At 59.8% G+C, this 20,787-nt stretch overlaps 3 protein-coding genes across 7 annotated transcripts; 1 reads left to right on the top strand and 2 right to left on the bottom strand.

Annotated features, from left to right (window-relative positions):
- Positions 1 to 2,705: 2,705 nt before the first annotated feature.
- MRPL20 (mitochondrial ribosomal protein L20) lies at positions 2,706 to 6,691 on the bottom strand. Its single transcript, XM_032303688.1, has 4 exons — positions 6,546 to 6,691; positions 6,317 to 6,427; positions 4,516 to 4,593; positions 2,706 to 3,101 (listed from the first exon to the last, which is right to left on the bottom strand). The coding sequence occupies exons 1-4, from the start codon at positions 6,630 to 6,632 to the stop codon at positions 2,928 to 2,930; spliced, it is 450 nt and encodes a 149-aa protein (XP_032159579.1). The 5' UTR covers positions 6,633 to 6,691; the 3' UTR covers positions 2,706 to 2,927.
- Positions 6,692 to 8,287: 1,596 nt separating this feature from the next.
- ANKRD65 (ankyrin repeat domain 65) lies at positions 8,288 to 14,577 on the bottom strand. Of its 4 annotated transcripts, none has more exons than XM_032303699.1 (4): positions 14,491 to 14,577; positions 14,034 to 14,254; positions 13,396 to 13,927; positions 8,288 to 8,324 (listed from the first exon to the last, which is right to left on the bottom strand). In XM_032303699.1, exons 2-4 carry the CDS (start codon positions 14,252 to 14,254, stop codon positions 8,310 to 8,312), a joined length of 768 nt encoding a protein of 255 aa, XP_032159590.1. In that variant the 5' UTR covers positions 14,491 to 14,577; the 3' UTR covers positions 8,288 to 8,309. The 4 variants fall into 4 exon arrangements, with proteins under 4 accessions (XP_032159590.1, XP_032159588.1, XP_032159589.1 ...); XM_032303697.1 differs by lacking the exon at positions 8,288 to 8,324 and adding an exon at positions 12,139 to 12,956; XM_032303698.1 differs by lacking the exons at positions 8,288 to 8,324; positions 14,491 to 14,577 and adding exons at positions 12,139 to 12,956; positions 14,358 to 14,483.
- Positions 14,578 to 18,041: 3,464 nt separating this feature from the next.
- Positions 18,042 to 20,228, top strand: TMEM88B (transmembrane protein 88B). Of its 2 annotated transcripts, XM_032303706.1 has the most exons (3): positions 18,414 to 18,527; positions 18,619 to 18,683; positions 19,723 to 20,228. In XM_032303706.1, the coding sequence occupies exons 1-3, from the start codon at positions 18,524 to 18,526 to the stop codon at positions 19,981 to 19,983; spliced, it is 330 nt and encodes a 109-aa protein (XP_032159597.1). In that variant the 5' UTR covers positions 18,414 to 18,523; the 3' UTR covers positions 19,984 to 20,228. The 2 variants fall into 2 exon arrangements, with proteins under 2 accessions (XP_032159596.1, XP_032159597.1); XM_032303705.1 differs by having other exon boundaries at positions 18,042 to 18,683.
- Positions 20,229 to 20,787: the final 559 nt, after the last annotated feature.

Below are 20,787 nucleotides of genomic sequence, written 5' to 3'. Positions count from 1 at the left end.
CTGGACGACCTACCCGTCAGCGTCGCGGCTGACGTCGACGCCGTAGCTCAGAGCGGGCGGGGGCGGGCTCGTTACCCAGAGGGCCCCGCGGCGCCCGGATGGTCCCGAGGGCCACAGCCCGACCCGGAAGCACTCCCGCGGGTGCCCGCCCCGGGCGCCCTAAGACTCTGGCCTCCCCGGTGCAGCCGTACTCTTAGCACGGAGACGCGGCCGCTCGCGGAGCTCCCGCCCCGCAGCCCCGGCCTGCCCTGAGGGGGCCCGCGCACGGTGGGCTCCGGCTCCGCGAGGGCGCGCGCGGGTGCTGGCGGAGGTCGCAGGCGTTCCCGGGGGTGGCTACGAGCGCCGGTGAGTCGTCGCCAGCCCGCGTCAACGACGTGCCGATCGCCTGCGTCCGCCCGCGGCTGCGGGCGTGGCCGCTCGTCTCCGGGCCTCACTGAGCCCGCGCTTCGGGCGGGTGCTCACGCGGGGCTCCTGAAGTTCTTGCCTTGAGAACCGAGTCCGCAGGGGAAGAGGAGGAGGAGCTGCATGTGGGGTTTCGGCAAAGCCTGGGGAAAGGCAGCGGTGGCTCCCGGGACGGAGGGGCGGGGCGGGGAGCCTTCGGAGGAAGCCCTCGCGATCCCTCAGCAGTTCACCAGGAAGGCTCGGGGGTTCCTCGCGGAACCCGCGGCAGTGCTGCCCTCGCATCCGTACCGGAGCCCGAGCCGCGGATTCGTCCGCTGCCGCCGTGCGCTGAGCCCCAGCTTTGACCAGGCCTAGCGCAGGAACCCGCGTGCGGGTCGGGGGAGAGCCCGGGCCAGGGGCGGCTGAGGGTGGGCTAGGCTGGAGAGGAGATTCCGGGTAGGAGCCTGGGCGGGGCAGGTCCGGACACTTGGAGAGGTTCCTGACGGCGCTCCGCTCCTATGACCGGTTTCACCCCCGGCGAAATCTGCCCGTAGTTCATAGAGGGCCAACCAAGACCCGACCTCGCTTCCTCCCCAGGGGCTACACAGTGTCCCATCTCCCTTCCCCAGGCTCTCCGATCCAGATGTCCCGCTCTGCGCGCTCTGCGCGTTGAACAGCACCCGGTTCAGGAAAGGAGGAACACTCGCTTGTCAGCCAGCAGCTTACTTCTCACTGGCCCCGCCTAGGTTGTTCTACCAACCCCTAAGCAGTGGCCAGAAAAGAGGGAAAAGGGGATGGCTGTGGCCTTTCGAGCCAGGCCATGCACCCAGGCTTACCTGAAGGAAAACCTGGCCCTGCTGCTGGAAGGGGAGTGGGTGCTGGGAGCAGCCCGTGGGGGTTTGTCACATGGCTGTGTTCCTTGAGGTGGACAAAGGAGAGGCACGGCAGCTCATTGTACAGAGCTCAGGCTCACGCACAAGGGAGTCTTGTGTCCTCCACGCTGGTGCGTGTGCAGAACCCACTCCCTGGTAAACAGGGTGCCCTGAGCACCTTGTATCCATAGCCAGGCACTAAACTAGGTATAGCCAGGGACAGTGAACAAGACCTCCAAATGGTCTGGTGCTCATCACTGCAGTGACAGGAGCCAGGAGGAGGGGACTGTAAGGGGGCCAGTACAGTAATTGGAGCCTGGAAAGATGTTGGCTTGCAGGAGGATGAAGAGAAGGGGACAGATTCAAGAGATCACCAAGTGGTAGGTGGTCAGCATTTCACTGGCTCTCCATGGGTCTGGTGGTGGGGTCTTGAGTCCACAACAGGAACCCAGAATGACTTCCAAGGGACTACTAGCAAAGGATGAGAGACCTGGCATAGGACTGTTGGGAGAGAGAGGGGGGAAGGTGGGCACTCATTTTGGGTAGCCAGGTGTGCACTGCCGGGTAAGTGGAGACACCAACCGCTACCATGGGCCTCGACCTGGGGCAGAGGGTATGTGTGGAAGCGCAGAGCAGAGGCATAGTGCAGTGAGAGGGAAGAGGGGAGGAAGTCCATGGTCTTTAGAGGTCAAGGGCTGACTGTATCTGTTGGATTTTGGTTCCAGATGGCTTTGGTGAGAGTACCCGGGCATGCTGGGACCGACTACAGACCCAGTGGTAGCAGGAAGCAAGAGACACAGCTGGCCAAGAGGGGAACAGAGCCAAGCTGGAGGGAGCTCAATGTACATGCGAGAGAAGCTGAGGGTAGAAAGCTCACCAGTGGAAGGGACGTGGACCTGAGCAGGGGACAGACACCCCAGCAAGGCAGTAGGCAGAGTTAGAGCTGCTGTGAAAGAGCATGTTGGGAAATCTGGGCTGGACTCTGTACTTAATGGAGTAGAGTATCTGCAGAAAGGACCCAAAACCCTTACATGCAGATCTCCCCCTGGGGGATGTGATGATCACCCAGCTTGTGAGCATAAAGGTGGGACTGGAACCACCACAGACACCCAGCCTGCTGCTCTTACTGGCCTCAGCAGTGAGGCAGAAGGCGGAGAAATTGAAACTGGGACTCAGAGTGGCCCGAGAGCTCAGCACCCAGGTCCCTGCTGTTGCTTGGAGAACCGGGGTAGAAGACTTAAGTCGGGCATAGGCAGGGCCAGTGTGGGGTTGGGAGGCTTGGGTTCTGGACAGGCTACCAGCACGGCCCTGAAGGGAGAGCCAAGGTCAAAGTTCGGCCATTTGGCTCCTGCTCTCCAGGCTGTAGATCATGCTCAGCGGACCCCTCACCCTGGCAGTTCCCCCCCACCCCCATAGGGCACCCAGGGCATGCCAGAGAAGACAATTCAGGGCTCTGAATACCACACGAACTTTATTTGTACAATTTGTACGATTTCTAGATCTGTCGCAGTGAGGGAAAAGAGGCCTCTTACCCCTGTTAAAATGTAAATGAGTAACTGGTGATAAAACACATTGGTGACAAATAATTCTTAGCCCCTACTTGAATTACTGTGATGGGGAAAGACGACTTCCTAAGACGCTCGCTGCAAAGGGCAGACAGTGCTGGAGTCCCCCTCAGTGATACTGCACCACTCTGGAAAATATGCCTTCCGGTTCTTTCCCATCCCCCAGGGCAGCAGCAAATCCTTCTTGTCGCCTTGTTTTGGCCAAAGCAGCCAAAGATTTAAAAGTCTTTGGTTCATAGATGGCTAGATCCGCAAGTACTTTCCTGTTGAGCTCCACCTGGCACTGGGAAGAAAATCAGAGCCTGTGTCAGCGTCAGAAATGTCTTTCAGTGAAAAGCGGCAAGACTGGGGTGTCTGGGTGGCTCAGTGGGTGAAGCCTCTGCCTTTGGCTCAGGTCATGATTTCAGGGTCCTGGGATCGAGTCCCGCATCGGGCTCTCTGCTCAGCGGGGAGCCTGCTTCCTCCTCTCTCTCTGCCTGCCTCTCTGCCTACTTGTGATCTCTGTCAAATAAATAAATAAATCTTAAAAAAGAAAAGAAAGAAAAGCAGCCAGACTGAATGCAGCCAAGAGTCCTATGGTTTGAGTCAGCCAGAAGCATCTCCTCTGCTGAGCACCCACTCCAGGGCAGTCTCTGCCCTCCTGGGACACATGGGCTCTCAGGGGAGGTGGAGAGCCTGTGGCAAACGTATCCAAGCAGGATGCTGAAGGTAAATGTGGACAAGGGGAAGGCATCCTGCAGGAGGTGATGTCCCATGAGCAAGGATGCCGGCATCTGGTCCTGATGGACCCTAAGAACCTTGGAAGGGTCAACGATCGATCTCATCAGTCACCCCAGCAGAACTAGGACTGCTGGCCTGGGGAAACCTTTAAGGCAGCTTCAAAGAGGAAATCACAATCCCCCTTGTAGAAACAACAAAATGAGACACAAAAGTAGGTGAGATGCCGGCAGAGAAGTGAAGAACAAAAGCGGGTATTCTCGATTCCCACAAGGGAGCGGCACCAGATCATCTATCAAGTAAAATATATGGGACTTCCCAAAACGGACAAATGTGAAAAGCAAAAGGTAGGATGATCCTGCGTGTGAACCGTAACTGTGCAGGGGGGTTCCTGCTCTACCACCTGGGGCAAGGTCCACTCCCTTGAGCCTCGAGCTCATCGGTACAATGACGAAGTCATGCATGAGGATACTTGCAAAGTGCCGAAGACAGGATGTGGCACAGGCCAGAAGCACAACACCCACTCCCCTTTTTAAGAAAAAATTTAAATGTCAGAGGGATTAGGGTAAACCCGATTCAACAACTGACCAAAATGTTGTGACACATGCTTCATCTCTCCTCTCCAAGACACTCCCCCTGCTGTCTGACTGAGTTTCAACTTCATATGCTACCTCCTCAGAAATCAAATTTCAGTGCAAAACTTTGAAATTACACTTTAAAGGTCCAGCCAAGTTTTCCGCCACTTTTCTCTTGATGGGGAAACACAAGGGCTCAAGTCCTGGTATCGCTGCCCTATTTCCAATTCTGCTACCAGTGAGGCAAAGGCAAAGCAATTCCAATGGGTCCCTGACCCTGCCACAGCTCCACCTTGAGAACGTGCCAAGGAGCCCACACTCCACAGCCTGTAGTACTGGACCTTGTCAGCTGGATCACTTTCAGTAGATTCCAACATCTCAACAGGACCACATCCTCAACCGTACCTTAATTAAATTGACAATGAATGCTGGGTACTTCAGACCATGTTCCTGGGAGGCAGCTGTAATTCGATTAATCCAGAGCTGAAATAAGAAAATATTGAGATGCTTAAGAACTAACTGTGCATTATGTCCGTGTCTCCCAGCAAAGGTTCTGAGTCATGTAAAAGTCAAACGCTTTTGGCAAAAGTAAATAAAACAGTCCGTGAATTCTCTTCCCGCACACCATCCTGCAGTACAGTTGGCAAAAGTTGATGCCCTTCATTCAAATGCCCGCTTCCTTCTAAATAAGTAGGAAAATCACATGCCCTAAAGCATTTCTTAGACCCTGAGAATACAAAAGTGGGCAAAAGACTCTGACAGTCAAGAGTTCAGTGCAGAAAGGATCCATGTGGATGAACTACAACAGCCACTGAGATCAGTGCAACCAGGTGAGCATGAAAACTGGAGGTGAAGCTTTGCAGAGATGGAGGTGAACACGGTCTGGAGGGAAGAGCAGGACTGGAGGAGAGGGCAGGGGAGGCATCATGAGAACCTTCCGAGCAAGGAGGAGGAGGGTACGTTCCAGGCACAGCAACAGGCCCGAAAACTGCACAGAAATCAAGAATAACCTGGGAGGGGAAGTCAGAGTGACACGGGGGCTTCTGGATAGATCTGGTCTGTTAAACAAGGGGGTGCATTATGGGACGCCTGACTGGCTCAGCGGCTAGAGCCTGCAACTCTGGAGGTTGTGCTTTCAAACCTCACGCTGTACAGATCACTTTAAAAAATAAAAATAAAGCGTTGGATTCTTGTCATTATTTTCTCAATGTCAAGACAGTACTCCAGTCCATTTTCTCCCTTCAGTGGTTCTAAACTTTGAACACGCGGGAGAATTAGGTAGAAGTTTGTTAAAACAGATTTCTAGCCGCACCCCCCGGAGTTTCTGACTCAGTAGTGGGCCTGAGAAATGGGCTCTCACATGAGGCCGCAGCTGTACCGGGACCCCAGCCCACCCTGAGGTCCTCTGCTCCCAACAGCAGCAGACGCATGTGTGCTGTTGGCCGCTGCCCACAGGTCGTCCCATGCACCCGTGCACTGACCGCTGACTCGTGGTCGACGCAGGAAGCCGCACCAGGCTAACATCCTGAGTGAAGAACAGAGCTGGGATGCGGAGGTCACCCTGCACACGAGGCCACGGTGCACAGGGATGGTTTCCCATGCTGTGACCCTGGCCGACAGGTACTGAGGCATTTCTGACTTTAAAGGGTCAAAACTACGCGCCTGGGCGGCTCAGCGGGTTAAGCATCTGCCTTCCACTCAGGTGGTGACCCCAGGGTCCTGGGATCGAGTCCCACAGCGGGCCCCCTGCTCAGCGGGGAGCCTGCTTCCCCCTCCCTCTCCCTGCTGCCCCCCCCCCGTACTCTCGTCAAATCAACAGATAAAATGTTTTAAAAAGGGGGGTCAGGATTCTGCCCTCTTCCTCACGGGTCCAGCCAGTATTTACGAAGCGCCACTGACGAAGGCCGGCGCTTACAGACGAGGTCTCGGCACCGAGTCCGGCTGGGGTCGCAGCCACCCCAGGGCCTCCCGCGGAGGGCAGGGCGGTGGAAGCAGGGGGCCGGCGAGGAGCTGCCACAGCGGCCCAGGAGAGAGCCCGGCTAGCCCCGACTCCGTCCGCGGAGCAGGCAGAGCTGGCGGCGGCTTCGGACGTGAAGCGAGAGGGGAGGACCCCGGGACCCGAGGGCGGTCGCAGACGCAGACGCCATCCCGAGATGGGGGCCGGAGCGGGGCGGGACCCGGGCGGGGGGCGGCCGTCCGCGCTTACCGTCCTCATGTTCCTCTTCTTCAGTCTCCGCGCTTTCGTGCATTTCACAAACGCTCTGGTCACCGCTCGCACCGCCAGGCGGTAGCACCGGTTCTTCCTTCCGCGGAAGTGCTGGGTCGAGAACGGGAAAGGAGGGTGGTCAGCGCGACCCGCGGGCTCCGCGCCCCGTCTGCGGGCTCCGGGCCGGGGGAAGACGCGGGGGCACGCGGGGCGTGCGCGGCCCACTCACCCGCGCATGCCGCAGCACCTCCTGTACCCGCCAGTAGCGGTCAGTGAGCCGGCTCCGCAGCCACAGCGGCGCGGTGAGGAACACCATGGCGCCCGCGGGCCGGCGGCTCTGCCCAGCCGCGCATGCGCCGCCCCGCCTCCAGCGGAAGCGGCGGCGACGCCCGAGTGCATCCGGGTCAGCGGCCCGGCGGGGACTTCCGGGGTGAAGGGCGTTCCGGGGCGGGGTTCCTTGCGCCGCTCGTCCGAGGTTTGGGGGCTCGCGGGCTGCGGCGGAGCGCCCTCCCCCCGCGCCGGCGGCCGGCTGCTCCTGCGGGGCCGGGCCTCGCAGTCTGGATGGAGTAGCCGGTCCGGAGCGGTGGGTACGGTGAGGAAGATGGGCGCTCACGGTCCCGCGCGTCCGGGACGCGCAGAGTGGGCGGGTCCGCCGACGGAAGCCGGCCGGAGGCGGGTCCGCTGGGCGGGGCGCGCGGGGTCGCGGGCGGGGCGCGCGGGGTCGCGGGCGGGGGGCGCGGGCGGGGAGCGGGGGGCGCGGGGTCCGCGGGCGGGGGGCGGGGGGCGCGGGCGGGGGGCGGGGCGCGCGGGGTCCGCGGGCGGGGGGCGGGGGGCGCGGGCGGGGAGCGGGGGGCGCGGGGTCCGCGGGCGGGGGGCGGGGGGGCGCGGGCGGGGGGGCGGGGCGCGCGGGGTCCGCGGGCGGGGGGCGCGGGGGGCGGGGAGCGGGGGGCGCGCGGGGTCCCGGCGGGCAGGAAGGCTCTGCGGCGGTGCCGAGGCTGCCTGAGCGCGCGAAGCCAAACACCCTGGAAATGGTCGGGACGCGAGCTCGCGCCCGCAGCACTTACCCTGAAGCGGAGTGCCTCGGACGGTCAGTTTTGCGTTTCACCACCTTACCGCTGTGTTACCGGTAAAATGAAAAATAACGAAGTCGGGGGCCGGATGGGAGGGGGCAACTTCTTTGTAACCTTTTAAATGACAGAGAAGTTGCAAGACTACTTCATGGAACTCCCCATGCGCTTTACCCAAAAGCACCAACGGTCTACATTTTTAAACATTGTTTTTTAAAGATTATATTTCTTTATTTGACAAGAAGGGCACAGGCTGGGGGAGCTGCAGGCAGAGGGAGAAGCAGGCTCTCCGCTGAGCAGAGAGTCCAATGCGGGTCTCGATGCGGGTCTCCATCCCAGGACCCTCAGGTCATGACCTGAGTCAAAGGCAGAGGCTTAACCCACTGAGCCACCCAGGCTCCCCCAATCCTCATTTTTTTTTTCTTGATCCCAGCATTCTTGAACAGTGCAGGTTAGTTATTTTGTAGGATGTCTGAATTTGAATCTGATGTTTCCTCATTAGAGTCTGGTCGGACGTTTTTGGCAGAATACTACGTAAATTATACTGTGTTTTTGTCTGTGCATAGTATCCAGCCGGATGGCAGCCTGTCCCAACTTGGCTGCTGTCAGCTTTGACCACTTGGCTCAAGGTTTTGTTTACCATGCTTCTCCACCTTTTTTATGCTTGTAAGTAGTAAGTATCTTGTAGAGAAATACTTTGTAACTCATTAAGGGTTTCTTGTAGGCAGACCCAGAAATGGAGATAGAAATGCAGAGGCGTTGTGTTGAGAGGGAGGAAGCAGGGGCACCAGGGTGGCTCAGTCTGCTGAGCATCTGCCTTCAGCTCAGGTGGTGATCTCTGGGTCCAGGGATGGAGCTCAGCAGGGAGATTGCTTCTCCCTCTTCCTCTGCCCCTCCCCCTGCTTGTGGTCTAGATGCTCTCAGTGTCAAGTAAATAAAATCTTTAAAAAAAAAGAGAGAGAGAGGAATCCGGATCAGACAGGGAGGGCCTCAGATAGGATGCAAGTCAGACAACATGTCAACTCACACAGTAGTTGTGAGCAAACATGGCTATTAGGGATGCCTTGTGTTGGGCGGAAATGGGAGACCCCAGTAACTTTGCATGCTCAGCCTGTGTCAGGGGCCACCAGGAGAAGTATACAGTCCACTGAGAGGTGCTGTGGTGGACGTGAACCCGAATGAGGAGCGCAGTCTGGAACGGGTGAGCAGTACCCCTCCAGGGCCACCACACTTTGAGACCACATACATACCCTATTTCTTGGCAAATCTGCCCTCATTCATTGGTCTTCTAACCTCATCATTCTTCCCATACTTCCTGGCATTCTACCTGCAGAAGAGCTTTCTCTTTTGGGGGGCACAATTTTAAATAGTGTTAGCATGTGCACTGAGGGTGGCGGTGCGAGCAGGAAGTGACCGAGGCACAGGTTGGTATCTGTGGGGGTAGAGCAGCAGGCAGAGGAGTCGGCCAGGGCAAAGGGCTAGAGGCAAGAGTACACCTGGTGTGGTCAGGATCAGGAAAACAGCCAGTGTGGTGGGAGTGGGGCAGGTGAGAGTCCCGTGGCCGCGGAGCCTCAGAGATGGTGGGTACATGCTGCTTTCAGGCTTCCTCGCTGCTTGGAGGCTTCAGGGCCGTCATTCCCGACACGGTGGCTGAAGGGCAAGGTGATAGGGTGCCTTATGCCTTCTTGGCTCACCCTGGAGAGCCACACAGCATCATTTCAGCAGCCCAAATAGTCACAAAAGTTCACTCAGTGTCGAGGGGCAGAGACACAGCCTCCAGTTCTAGGTTGGGAGTGTTAACATTACAAACAAAACTGCCACAGGCGCCCCCAGCAGCTCAGCAGTAAAGCATCTTCCTTCTGTTTGGGTCATGATCTCAGGGTTCAGGGTCCTGGGATCCCGGCCTCTCTGCTCAGTGGGGAGCTTGCTCCTCCCCACCTCTCTCTCTGCCTACTTGTGGTCTCTCTCTGTCAAATAAGTAAATAAAATCTTAAAAAAAATTTTTTTTTAAATAAGAGAATTGCAATCTAGGACAAGCCAGCTTCTCCAATACCAGGAGAACCACCAAGGGAGGAGGTTGGGAGGAGCTGTTGCAAACAAAAGTCCACTTGAGTACACTGAGAGTTTGAAATACAGTGGCTAAATCGTAGCTGTCTCTTTTATTAAAGATTTTTTATTTATTTGAGAGAGAGGTCACAGCGGGGGTGGGGGCGGTTAGGGGGACGAGTAGGCTTCCCACTGAGCAGGGACTCGGATGTGGAGCTCCATCCCAGGACCCTGGGATCATGACCTGAGCCCAAGGCAGAGGCTTCACCGACTGAACCACCCAGGTGTCCCTCTCTTTGGCTGGGCTGTGAAAGTCTCTGACTGGCTAAATTATGGCTGTCTCTCATGGTCTAGGTTGCGACAGTCCCCTCATTGGCTGGGCTGTTGCTGGGCAGACGAGGAAAGCCTCTCTTCCTCCTGCTGGGGGTAGTGGAAGTAACACCCACTTGCAGAGTCCCTCTTCTGGTTGGGTCAGCAGTCGGTGAGTGGTGGGGCCGGAGGGCGCCCTCTGCCCTGAGCCTCCCAGCTACATTATAGTGAGGCTTTCTGTTACTAAATTTCTTTCTTTTTTTTTTTTTTTAAGATTTTATTTATTTGACAGACCAATGACAAGCAGGCAGAGAGGCAGGCAGAGAGAGAGGAGGAAGCAGGCTCCCTGCCAGCAGAGAGCCTGATGCAGTGCTGGATCCCAGGACCCTGGGATCATGACCTGAGCTGAAGGCAGAGGCTTTAACCCACCCAGGCACCCCTCTGTTACTAATTTTCACAGGAGGCACATGGAGATCCCACGGTAGGAGGAGCATGTGAGCTGGGTGAGGTCACTAGGGCATCTGAGCAATACAATATCCCACATTTGGTTTTTGCTTTCATGAAAGGAGTCGGGGACATTTGGAGCGGGAGAGTAGCACCACCAACTTTTTAAATGAGCTGCTAGCTGCTGTTTAGGGAAGACTGTGGGGTGGCCAGGGCTCAGGCAGGGAGACCAGTTGGGGTGGGCGCTGGCTGGGCTATGGCAACATTGTGTCCCGCGTGAAGCCTATGGTGGTGTAGCCCATAGCGGACCCAGTGGAGGAGGTGAGAGGCACTTGGGTGCTGGGTGTGCCTTGAAGGTAGAGCCCATGGGCTGTGCTGCGAGCTCGGTGTAGGGCCGTCCCGCACCTCCGGAGACCATTCTCAGGGAGGATCCCAGAGATGTCATTCCAGCCCTCCCTTTTCCCTCATCTCCTGTGGGTCTGCTCTCCCCATGGAGTAAAAGGTCTATCGCCGACATCCCCAACTCGGGCCTGGGTCTCACCGGGAGTCTCTGCTGTCCCCTCATACCTCGCCTCCCACATCCAGCCCGTCACCAAGTCCAAGGGACTCTGCCTACAGAATCAGCCTGATTCTGCCTGCTTATCCCAACCCCTGCTGCTGAGGTGCCCCCATCTTCCTGGCTTCCCTGGACCTGCTTCCTCAGGAGCAGGCCGCTGTGTGTTTGGCCAGTTCCAAGCAGATCAGACCATGTCACATTCACAAACTCCTTCAAGGCTTCCTGTTACCCTGGGTGTAAATCCAAGCATTTCCGTGGCCTGTGGGCCAAGGTGCTAATTTGGCACAACTCGTTTGGCTCCCTGCTCAGTGGGGAGCCTGCTTCTCCCTCTGTCTCTCTCTCTCTCTGTCTCCCATGAATAAATAAATACAATCTTTTTAAAAATATTTGGCAGAACTCACACTTTTGAAAAATTAGATCCATTCCGTAAAGCTGTTCTCTCAGAAAAACTATAGTTTTAAATTGCATATGATGATGATTTTCTATGAGGATCCAGAGGTGGGTCATCAGAAACAACCGATCATCTGTTTCAGCTGTGCCACAGCCACAGGAGTTTTAACTTACAGAGATGGCTGAGTAATGACAGGGAGAGGCTGACATCATTGAGGAACATTCTTTACTACCTGCATTTCCCTTGAGGAGAGGCTGTGCCATGCAGAGAGGCACCAGTGTCCTCCGGAGCCAGAAGCAAGAAGGAGCAAAAAGCTTGGGCCAGAACCTCTGTTGGGGTCCTACAGGAAAGACAGGGCAAGGGAAACAGTTTGCCTTGGCTTGTCTGAGAATCCCAGTGGTCCTTGGTGCATAGTCCCTGTCCCTGTTGTCTGGTACCTGACCTTAGATAATTTAGGATGGAGGAGTATCACCTGGGTTTGTGAGAGGGAAGACAGCGGTTCTGAGAGCGGGCCCTGGATCACAGGGGTGATGTGAACAACTGTGCCCATTAGTTCAGCCCTGTGATAAAGAGATGCCAGCAGGGCACCTGGGAGGCTCAGTGGGTTGAGCAACTGCCTTGGGCAGTCCTGATCCTGGATGTCTAGAATGTCTAGAAGCCCGCATCGGGCTCCCAGCTTGGCAGGGGGTCTGCTTCTCCCTCTAACCCTTTCCCCTCTTATGCTCTCTTTCTCTCTCTCAAGTAAATAAAATCTTTTTTAAAATGGGTGCCAAGGGACGCCTGGGTGGCTCAGTTGGCTAAGCAGCTGCCTTCAGCTCAGGTCATGATCCCAGCGTCCTGGGATCGAGTCCCACATCGGGCTCCTTTCTCGGCAGGGAGTCTGCTTCTCCCTCTGCCTCTGCCTGCCGTTCTGTCTGCCTGTGCTCGCTCTCCCTCTCTCTGACAAACAAATAAAATCTTAAAAAAAAAAAAAAAAAAAAGATTCGCTCTTTAAAAAAAAAAAGGGTGCCAACAGGCAAATACCAGATATAATGAACGAAACACAGTAAGAACGTCCCCGTGTCACAGCAAGAGCAGCTGAGGGTGACAACCCCATGGTGGACACGGGAGACTGTCAGGTGTCAGTCAAATCTGTTGCCACGACTCGGTCTCTGCTAAAGCAGTGTGTGGAGGAGGCTGCAGCTGCAGGGGAGATGTGATCCCAGGGGGCTGCGGAGCAGTCCCAGGTCCATTAGTGGAGCTCAAGGCACTGCCCCCCTTCTCTCCTGGGAACCTCTCTGCTGTCCTCCCCTCAGGGAGGCAGGCAGCCTCGGTCCACAAGAGAGGAACTGGTGCACACTGAAGACCGTGGGAGCCAGAAGACTTCTGTCCAGCTCTGGGCCTCTGGGGCTCTGCGCCCCTCCCACTCCTCTCTGCATAGGGTGGGCAGTGCCTAGGGCAGGCCCCCTCAGACAGCAGGTCCTGGACCACTTCACCCCATCGTGTCCTCAGGGTGGGGCTAGCCCCTCGGCTCAGCAAAAGCTCTGCAGTGGGGCTGTGGCCATGCTCCATGGCCAGGTGAAGGGGGGTCTTGTGGAGCCATCCAGCAGCATTGACCTGCGCTCCCCTGTCTAGGAGGTGGCTGGCCACCTCTGCGTGGCCTCCCCGAGCAGCGTGGTGTAGAGGTGTGAGGCCCAGCGAGTCGCGAGCATCCACCTCTGCTCCCCAGACTGCTAGCAGCTGGACAGCGGGCAGGTGTCCCCCGGCAGCAGCCCTGTGGAGTGCAGAGCGACTGTGCCTGTCCTTGAGGCTGGGGTCTGCCCCGTGGTCCAGCAGCACCTCCATGTCCTAGAAGAGGAGGGGCGGAGAGGGCAGATGCGGGCCCTGACCCCCATCTCATCCGGCCTCCCCCACCAACGGCCGCTTTCTCAGGGCTGCTTCCCCGCTGGGTAGGACGGGGAAGAGATGGGCCAGCACCTCCGCAGTCCCGGAGGGCACCTCCTCCAGCCCCCTACAAAGTCCAAGACCAAGCAGCCCGCGGCCTCCCTGCCGGCTGCCTGGGGGCCTGCTGGACTCCAGGACAGCCCTGGTGCTCGCTCCGTGTTTGTTGCTGCCAGTCACCAGGAGGAAGTCCGCATGCCGGGCCAGGCATCCTCACCGGCCTCCCAAGAGAGGTTACAAAGGGCGAGGCCGCTCTCAGACCCCTGACAGCCGCCCTCCCGCCCCGCTCCGCCTGGCCGAGGAGCCCGCCCGCCCGCGCCCTCCCCGCAGCCAGGCCGAGCCGTACCTGCCTGCGGCCCAGGCTCGCCGCTACGCCGAGCGCCGCGGTCCCCACGCCGTCCCGGGCGTCCACCCGTGCCCCGCGCGCCAGGAGGAGGCGGAGCGCAGCCGTGCGCCCGGCCGCGGCCGCCACGGTCAGGGCCCCGTCCAGGCCCGCGCCCTCCGCCGCCAGCAGCTCCAGCACCGGCAGCCGGCCGCCCGCCGCCGCCCAGTGCGCCGCCGTCCAGCCGCGCGCGTCCGCCGCCGCGGGGCCCGGTCCCGACGCGTCCAGCAGGCGCCCCGCCAGCAGCGTGCGGCCCAGCGCCGCGGCCCAGTGCAGCGGCGTGAGGCCGGCCCCCGAGCGCGCCGCCGCGGGGGCCCCGCGCCGCAGAAGGAGCTCGGCCACCCGCGAGTGCCCGTGCCAGGCGGCCTCGTGGAGAGGTGTGCGCCCCGCTCGGTCGGCAGCTGCCACCGCCGCCCCGCGCCGCAGCAGGAGACGCACCAGGGGCACGTGGCCGCGCAGCACGGCCAGGTGGAGCGGGGTCCTGCCCGTGTGGTCCCTGTGGGCAGACAGGGGGGCACGCACGGGGGCAGAGGCGCAGGTGGAAGGGCCCTTGCCGCCCTGCCCAGAGAAGGGACCCCTGCCAACTCCGCCCCGGGGCTCACCTCTCCTCCACACTGGCCCCTTGACGCAGTAGCTTTGTTGCCAGGCCCAGATGACCCCACCACACGGCTTGCAGCAGGCGCCCCCCGGCTTGCGGGGCACTGGGACCTTCTGTCCCGGCTCCCAGGGCCTCCTCGGAGCCCAGCTCCACCCACCGAAGTTCCTGCGCAGCCCCTGCCTCTGTCACGTCTCGCTCCCCTGGCTGGGAGCTCCTGGAGTCCATCTGTGAAGAACAGGAATCCCTCATGGTTACTGGAGGCCACTGGCCATCCCCAGCCCAATATGAACCCCCCGCCCCCCATCGTCTCCCCAGGGGACCAGACTACCACTTAGCCTTCTGAAGGGTTTGACTCCCCATTTCCCCTAGAGGGGGTCCACCCTGGGCTCTGTCCCCCAGTTGGGGTCCTCTCCACGCGGTTCCCAGGCAAGCCACGGCACCGTAGCCCTCTCATGACACACCTGAAAGTGTGGAGGTGGACTGCCTGCTTCCAGAAGCTGGGAGGCTGGGGCTGCAGCTGTAGGTGGGGATACACTGTGGTCTCCTGGGCCCGGTTACTGGTCGCTTCTCTGCACTGTTTACCCAGCACCTTAAGGAGACACACCCTGGGGGCTGGCAGCAGCCCCTGCCCCAGCACCTTTCCTCCCCTGCCAACCGCCAGGGTTCTTGGTTGGGCCTCCCTCCTGGGAGACAAAGGCCAGGCAGGCCGAAACAGGCCCACAGCCTTTGCTGTGCCATGACTTGCCCCAGAGAGGCACCCACGTGCCTCCCTCGGGCCCTGCTCCTCCCCCCACTCCTGTCTCTGCGGGCTAAGACCACCTCTGCGGCTAGAGCTTGGCTTCTCTCCTGATTCCAGGCTGGGGAAAGGAACGGGGTAAGTGGGGCCCCTCCCCCCACACAGAGGCCACGCCAGGATAGAAGACTGACCAGGGACGCCAAGCAGCCGGGATGACACTGTGGGGAGTAGGAAGCCCCTTGAGGGCAGGTTGAGGCAACTCAGCAGAGGCTGTGAAAGGGGCAGAGCCCTGCCTGGACACTAGAAGGAGGGAGTCAGACAAAGGAGTTTTAGGAGAGTCAAGTCCAGAGGATGGGAAGTGGTGCTTCAGGAGAGGGCCTGTGTAAGGCCTCCAGGACTGGTCACCTCCATGTGGGGGCCCTGACTCGGAGAGTACCTTATCATCCCCAGTCCCCCGGGGAAGGCCACCTGTCCAGACCCCAGACAGGAGTGGGCGGTATAGCCCAGCTGCCTCTTATGACTGTCCACTGGGAGGCAACATGGCTTGGGGCAGGGGTCGTGTCTTTCCCCGCCCCGAGTCCCCAGCTGCTGCACACACTCCCAGGAATGAGGTGTCCTCAAGGCCCTGCCTTGCCACACCCCAGGCCCCAGCTCCTGCTCTAGAGCAGCAGCAGAACACTGACATTTCCCCAACCCCCCCCCCCCCCGCCAGAGCAGCCTCTCCAGGTACCAGATCCAAAGGGTAGATCTCTGCCAAGGGGCTGAGTGGCCCCCATCTACCCCCCCACCCCAAGCCGCATGGACTCTCTCCTGTGAGCCTCAGTCACTCTGTTCAAATGTCGCCTCCCCGGGGTGCCTGGGTGGCTAAGTCAGCTGGGCGCCCGCCTTTGGCTCAGGTCATAGTTTACCACCTAAGCAGCAAAACCAAGAGATCAAAGCTATCTGTTCCATGCTTCCCTTGGCAAATGGCGGGGGTGAGGGGGTGAGTGGGAGGGGTGGGGGGGACAGGGCGCTCTTGCCAAAAAGCTACGTCCATGTTTCGCTGACCCCTGGCAGGCCTGGTGGAAAAATCTCACACCCTGCTAAGAGCCAGGGAAGCTAGAACCTGCCCTTCCTGAAGGCGGACATCCGTGGGAGCCGGCTGCACGGCTGGTCCTCCCGCCGTCTGCCCCAGCCCAGAGCCCTGCCGTTCACTCCGGTATGGATTCACGCAGGCCTGCCGGGGCCCCCGCACAGAGCTGTTCCTTACGAAGCAGAGGCCCACGTTGGCCTCCTTTACCACTGGGTCCACAGAGCCTAGAGCAGTCATGGCACACTGAGGGAGTTCGGCGAGTGTTTGCTCCGTGAGTGAACGAATGCAAGAGGGGCGTGAGCAGAGGCGGGAGCTTATGAGAAGCCGACAGGTGGCCTCTCCGCCCGAACCCTGCGTCTGAACGTTATCACTTGCACCGTTTTCTACCCTAAATTATTTGTATCTGAATAAGCAAACAGCTAGTATAAGATGCGTGTGCACTTGGGAAAATAATTCAGTTGCGCGCGCGTGTGTGTTGGGCAACAGGGCTTGGCGTGGGCTGCAGGGAGCCTCCGCTCACCTCCTCACCGAGGCCTGCCTTAGGCTTGCACGCCTTCGCCCCGCCGTGCACGACCGCTGCATCCGCCATCCACATGTGTCTGCAGGGAATTCACGTGCTGGAAAGTGTCAGAGGAAAAGTTGGATAGCAATGGAGCCCACGGTGGGGAAGGCATGAGAGGGAGCCATTATCTGATGCCCTCCAGCTTGTGCATTCAGCTCGCACGCAGGCAAGCGGCTCCCAGTGTCAGCTAGTTAGGTAAGCGCTGTTTAAATTGGCCATGTTATGGGGCGCCTGGGTGGCTCAGTGGGTTAAAGCCTCTGCCTTCAGCTCAGGTCATGATCCCAGGGTCCTGAGATTGAGCCCCGCATCAGGGTCTCTGCTCAGCAGGGAGCCTGCTTCCTGCTCTCTCTCTGTCTGCCTCTCTGCCTACTTGTGATCTTTTTCTGTCAAATAGATAAATCTTTAAAAATAAATAAATAAATAAAATTCCACCTGCTACCTTGTCTGAGGAAAGCAGCTGCATTCTTGGGACTGACTGGGAAGCAAGGGCTTTTGGTGAATGCACTCGTGACATCCATGCTTTCTCCAGCCTCCTGCCTCTGGGTCCGGGGTCTGAGCTGCGGCCCACAGCCCACGTCCGTCTGTCCTGCCCACTTCTCCAGCTTCATGGGGCATTTTTGCAACTTAGGAGTTTTTTTCCGTAATCTGGTCCTTGCCAGCTTTTAGTAAAACCTAGGACCGACCTCTGACTTTGCCTCCATTTCAAAGATGTGCCTTTCCAGTTGGCTGAAATTTTTACAGACTTCTCAGTTAGTCCTATACTATATCTCTGATAAGATACAAAGCATGCTGCTTCACATGGTGTAAGGGCCTATGGGACACCTGCGTGGCTCAGTCCTCGGTGTCTGCTTCCACCTTCAGGTCATGATCCTGGGGCCTTGGTAAAGAGCTGGTTTTCCTGCCCAGCAGGCAAGCCTGTTTCTCCCCCCTACCAACTCTGCTTCTGTTGCCCTCTTGTCAAATAAAATCTTTTTTTTTTAATATTTTATTTATTTATTTGACAGGCAGATCACAAGTAGGCAGAGAGGCAGGCCTGGGGGGAGGGAGGAAGCAGGCTCCCCACTGAGCAGAGATCCCGATGTGGGGCTTGATCCCAGCATTCTGGGATCATAACCTGAGCCGAAGGCAGAGGCCTTAACCCACTGAGCCACCCAGGTGCCCCATCAAATAAAATCTTAAACAAAATAAAATAAAATAAAATAAAATGCTGCGTGCTATGTAAGAAAAACCTAATGTCTGTTGGGAGTTAAGAGCATTTCAGTGATACTTGGGGAAATAAGTTGGGGTTTACGGAAGGTCAGGGAAGGCTTTCTCACCTGTTGAAATAATGGAATGCACACTCTCTCTGTCTTCAGGACGGATGAGACTCCAACACAAAGGATGCTTGTATTTGTAGCCTCTGTTATTGAGCACCTACTGTATGCTGGGTCCTCCACTAAGCGGTTCACGTGCATTGCTCACGTGGCCTCTCAGCAGCCCCACAGTCTAGGCACCACCCAGTGTTGCCCCTGTTTTACTGAGGCTGAGGAAGGCCAGGCTTGGGATGAGAGCACCAGCAGGGGCGAAGGCTGGGAAGTGCAGTGTGTGGCCACCTCAATACAGCAGCCGCTGATGGGGCTGTTGTCAGAGTCACGACCTATGAAATGAAGTCGTTGTGTGGGGGAGCTGGAAGCAGGGAGAGGGCGGGCCCGGGAGGGAGGAGGGCCCCAGGGCCAGGACAGCTGTGCAATCTCTGACCAGAACACACAGGAGCTGGCTGGGGACACTAGCCAGGGCTGGAGCTGCAGTTGCCTGGCAGAGAGAGTCCCAGCCTGGCAGCAGGGGAAACTGAGGCAGTGGTGTGGCCCTGGATTCTGATGGTCAGAGCTGGGCCTACCTGGGCCAGGGCGCTGTCCTCCATCTGGGTCCACCATGGTTGCTGGGCTCTGGGTGGGAGTCTGACCTGGGGACCCAGGTCCTGCCGTCTGACTACTGCTGGGAACCCACCAGGCCTGCTGCCTGGGAAAGCATGAGTGAACAGGAGAAGGAGACGGAGGAAGATGAGGGAGGGGGCACTTCTGACACGGCACCCATGCTGCCAGGAAGACTTCCCGACTGCCAGGCCTCAGCCCTGATGTCCCCAGGATGGGTAGGCCTGGCTGTCCACGGCTTGGGGACCCTGTTGCTGCCTGGCCAGGCCCTGGCGGGGCTCCTGCTGCAGCTGCTGCTGCCTTCGACAGCGTTCCTGCTCGTGCTGCTGCCCTCGGCTGCCATCGTGTACCTGGGATTCCTGTGCCACTCGAGGGTGAGCTAGGCCCTCCATGGGCAGGGTGGGGGCTGGCTGGGGCCCTTGGGACTGGGGGTGGGGTTTGTCCTGCAGACCTGCAGGGCCCTGGGCTGTAGGTCAATCTCACCCTTTCAGCATGGCCCCCTTGTCCCAGAGACACATGTGCCCCTCCCTGGAAAGCCCCTTTTCTGCCAGGCACCCCCTCCCCACAGCCACAGAAAAAGGGCTTTTGTCTGTCACTGGAGTGGACAGCTCCCTCCCCTTGGGAGGCCCCTAGCCTTGTACCAAGGGCCACCAGGGCCTGGACAGCTGGGCATGGTGGGAAGAGGAGGGGGGTTCAAGAAACAGAAGATGAAGATATGGCCAAAGCTCTCCAGGGCATCGCCCCTACCCGTCCCCACAGCTACTAGGAGACCCTTCCTGCCCTGGGCTGGATTTCCCCGTGTGGAATGGGCTATGGCTCCGTCTAAGGAAGGGGCATGCATGTAGGTAGCCATGCCATGGGTCCTTCTTCTGTAGGCATGGCGGGGGGGGGGTGGCAGGGGGATGAAGACGGGGCCGCGGGAGAGACGGTGGCGCCTTCCGGGAAGAGACACGGGGAGGAGCTCGAGGTCCGATGCCCACGTGGGGGAGGGCCCCGGGAAAGCAGAGACGGGAGGAAAGCCGCTATGAGACAACCGGGGAACAAGTTTCTGAGCCTCCCCTCAAGGCACTCCTAATCGGGGCATTTGCCGCTTGGGCCCCGGATCTCCCGTTCATGATTCAGAAATGCCTGGCCCCAGGCGGCCCCAGCCACCCCCCTCCGCCAGGCCTCAGACCCGCGCCCAGGCCCCAGCCCTCGGGTCCGCACTGACCGCCCCCGCCGCCTGGTCCGCCTGCTCCCGCCCCCGGTCCCTCACCAGGCCCCGCCTCGGCCCCGCCCCCGGGCCGCAGCCCCGCCCCTTCCGTCCTCCGGGCCCCGCCCCGTCCATCCTCCGGGCCCCGCCCCCAGGCCTCTGCGGGGCCACGGGCTGCTCTGCCGCTCCCCGCCCCGCCCGACCGCTCGTCTCGCCCGCAGGTTCACCCGGCTCCCCGCCCCGCGTGCCGCGCCCTCCTCTCGGACAGGGGCTCCGCGGCGCTCATCGTCCTCGGCTTCCTCTCGCTGCCTCCGCTGCTCGTGCTTGCCTCGGCCGCCCGCGCCCGCCTGGCCCGGCGCCTCCGCGCGCTGCTGCCGCCCGCAGCCTGGAGCCCTGGAGCCCGCCGCCGCGCTGGGTGCCGCGACCGTGGGCGAGTGGGACGCCACCCCGACGGCGACGAGCCGCTCTGCGCCTGGGTGTGAGCCCCGGAGGCCTCTCCAGGGCCGAGACTCCCGAGTCCGGGAAGGGCTCCCCGGCCTCCGCCCCGCCCCGTGAGAGAGCCCGGGCCTGCGCGCTTGGGGCGTGCGTCCCGGTGCCCGCCTGGAGACCCGCGGGGCTCCGTGCGCAGCGCGTGGGGCGGCCGCGAGGTGGCGCCAGACACGCCGGAGCCGAGGCCGCGCTTCCGACGGCCGCCCCGCCCCGCCCCGCCCCGCCCCGCCCCGCCCCGCGCCGCCCCGCGCCGCCCCGCGCCGCCCCGCGCCGCCCCGCGCCGCCCCGCGCCGCCCCGCGCCCCGCCGCGCCTCCCCGCGCCGCCCCGGCGGCCGCTGCGCCGTGGAAACGCCCGCGGCCGTGTGTCCAGGCGGGCCTCCCGCTCGCTCGCTGTTTCCGACCCCCGGACTCTCCTGCGCTCTGGCCAGTTTCTTCGTCTCCTTCCGAGTTTCCCTAGTTGCTGGGTGAAGTCTAATCTGCCAATTAGCAGGGTCACTTAATTTCGTTCTTTGATGAGCGTATCTAGAGGTTAGACTTGTTTCTTGTTCAAATCTCGTCGTTTGTGACGGTCTCTTCACGCTCGTTCAACTTTTAGGTTCCAGTTTTGCTTCCAGATTCCATGTGGGAGCAGTTCCCACATGGTTACTTTGTAACACCTGACGGCCACGGTGTCTTCCTCTCTCGCGGCGGGGGGTCCGAATCCGTTACTTGTCGTTTCCGATGAGGCTCACTGATGGTGTATTGTTTCTTAGAGCGGTGGCTCCTTTCCCCTGTCCGCCGCACCCGTGAACATCCTG

Source organism: Mustela erminea, chromosome 10 (genome assembly GCF_009829155.1).
Source record: "Mustela erminea isolate mMusErm1 chromosome 10, mMusErm1.Pri, whole genome shotgun sequence".
NCBI lineage: Eukaryota > Metazoa > Chordata > Mammalia > Carnivora > Mustelidae > Mustela > Mustela erminea.
Note: the sequence above shows the minus strand (reverse complement) of the source record. Positions and strands in the feature narration are given on the sequence as shown.

Coding starts and splice junctions, on each gene's coding strand:
- TMEM88B (XM_032303705.1), top strand. CDS start 18,408: ATGAGTGAACAGGAGAAGGAGACGGAGGAAGATGAGGGAGGGGGCACT. Junction 18,684..19,722: donor GATTCCTGTGCCACTCGAGG/GTGAGCTAGGCC, acceptor TCTCGCCCGCAG/GTTCACCCGGCTCCCCGCCC.
- ANKRD65 (XM_032303696.1), bottom strand. CDS start 14,278: ATGAGGGATTCCTGTTCTTCACAGATGGACTCCAGGAGCTCCCAGCCA. Junction 13,928..14,033: donor GGGGCCAGTGTGGAGGAGAG/GTGAGCCCCGGG, acceptor GTCTGCCCACAG/GGACCACACGGGCAGGACCC. Junction 12,957..13,395: donor CGAGCCTGGGCCGCAGGCAG/GTACGGCTCGGC, acceptor CTCCTCTTCTAG/GACATGGAGGTGCTGCTGGA.
- MRPL20 (XM_032303688.1), bottom strand. CDS start 6,632: ATGGTGTTCCTCACCGCGCCGCTGTGGCTGCGGAGCCGGCTCACTGAC. Junction 4,594..6,316: donor AGAAGAGGAACATGAGGACG/GTAAGCGCGGAC, acceptor TTCTTATTTCAG/CTCTGGATTAATCGAATTAC. Junction 3,102..4,515: donor TCATTGTCAATTTAATTAAG/GTACGGTTGAGG, acceptor TTTTCTTCCCAG/TGCCAGGTGGAGCTCAACAG.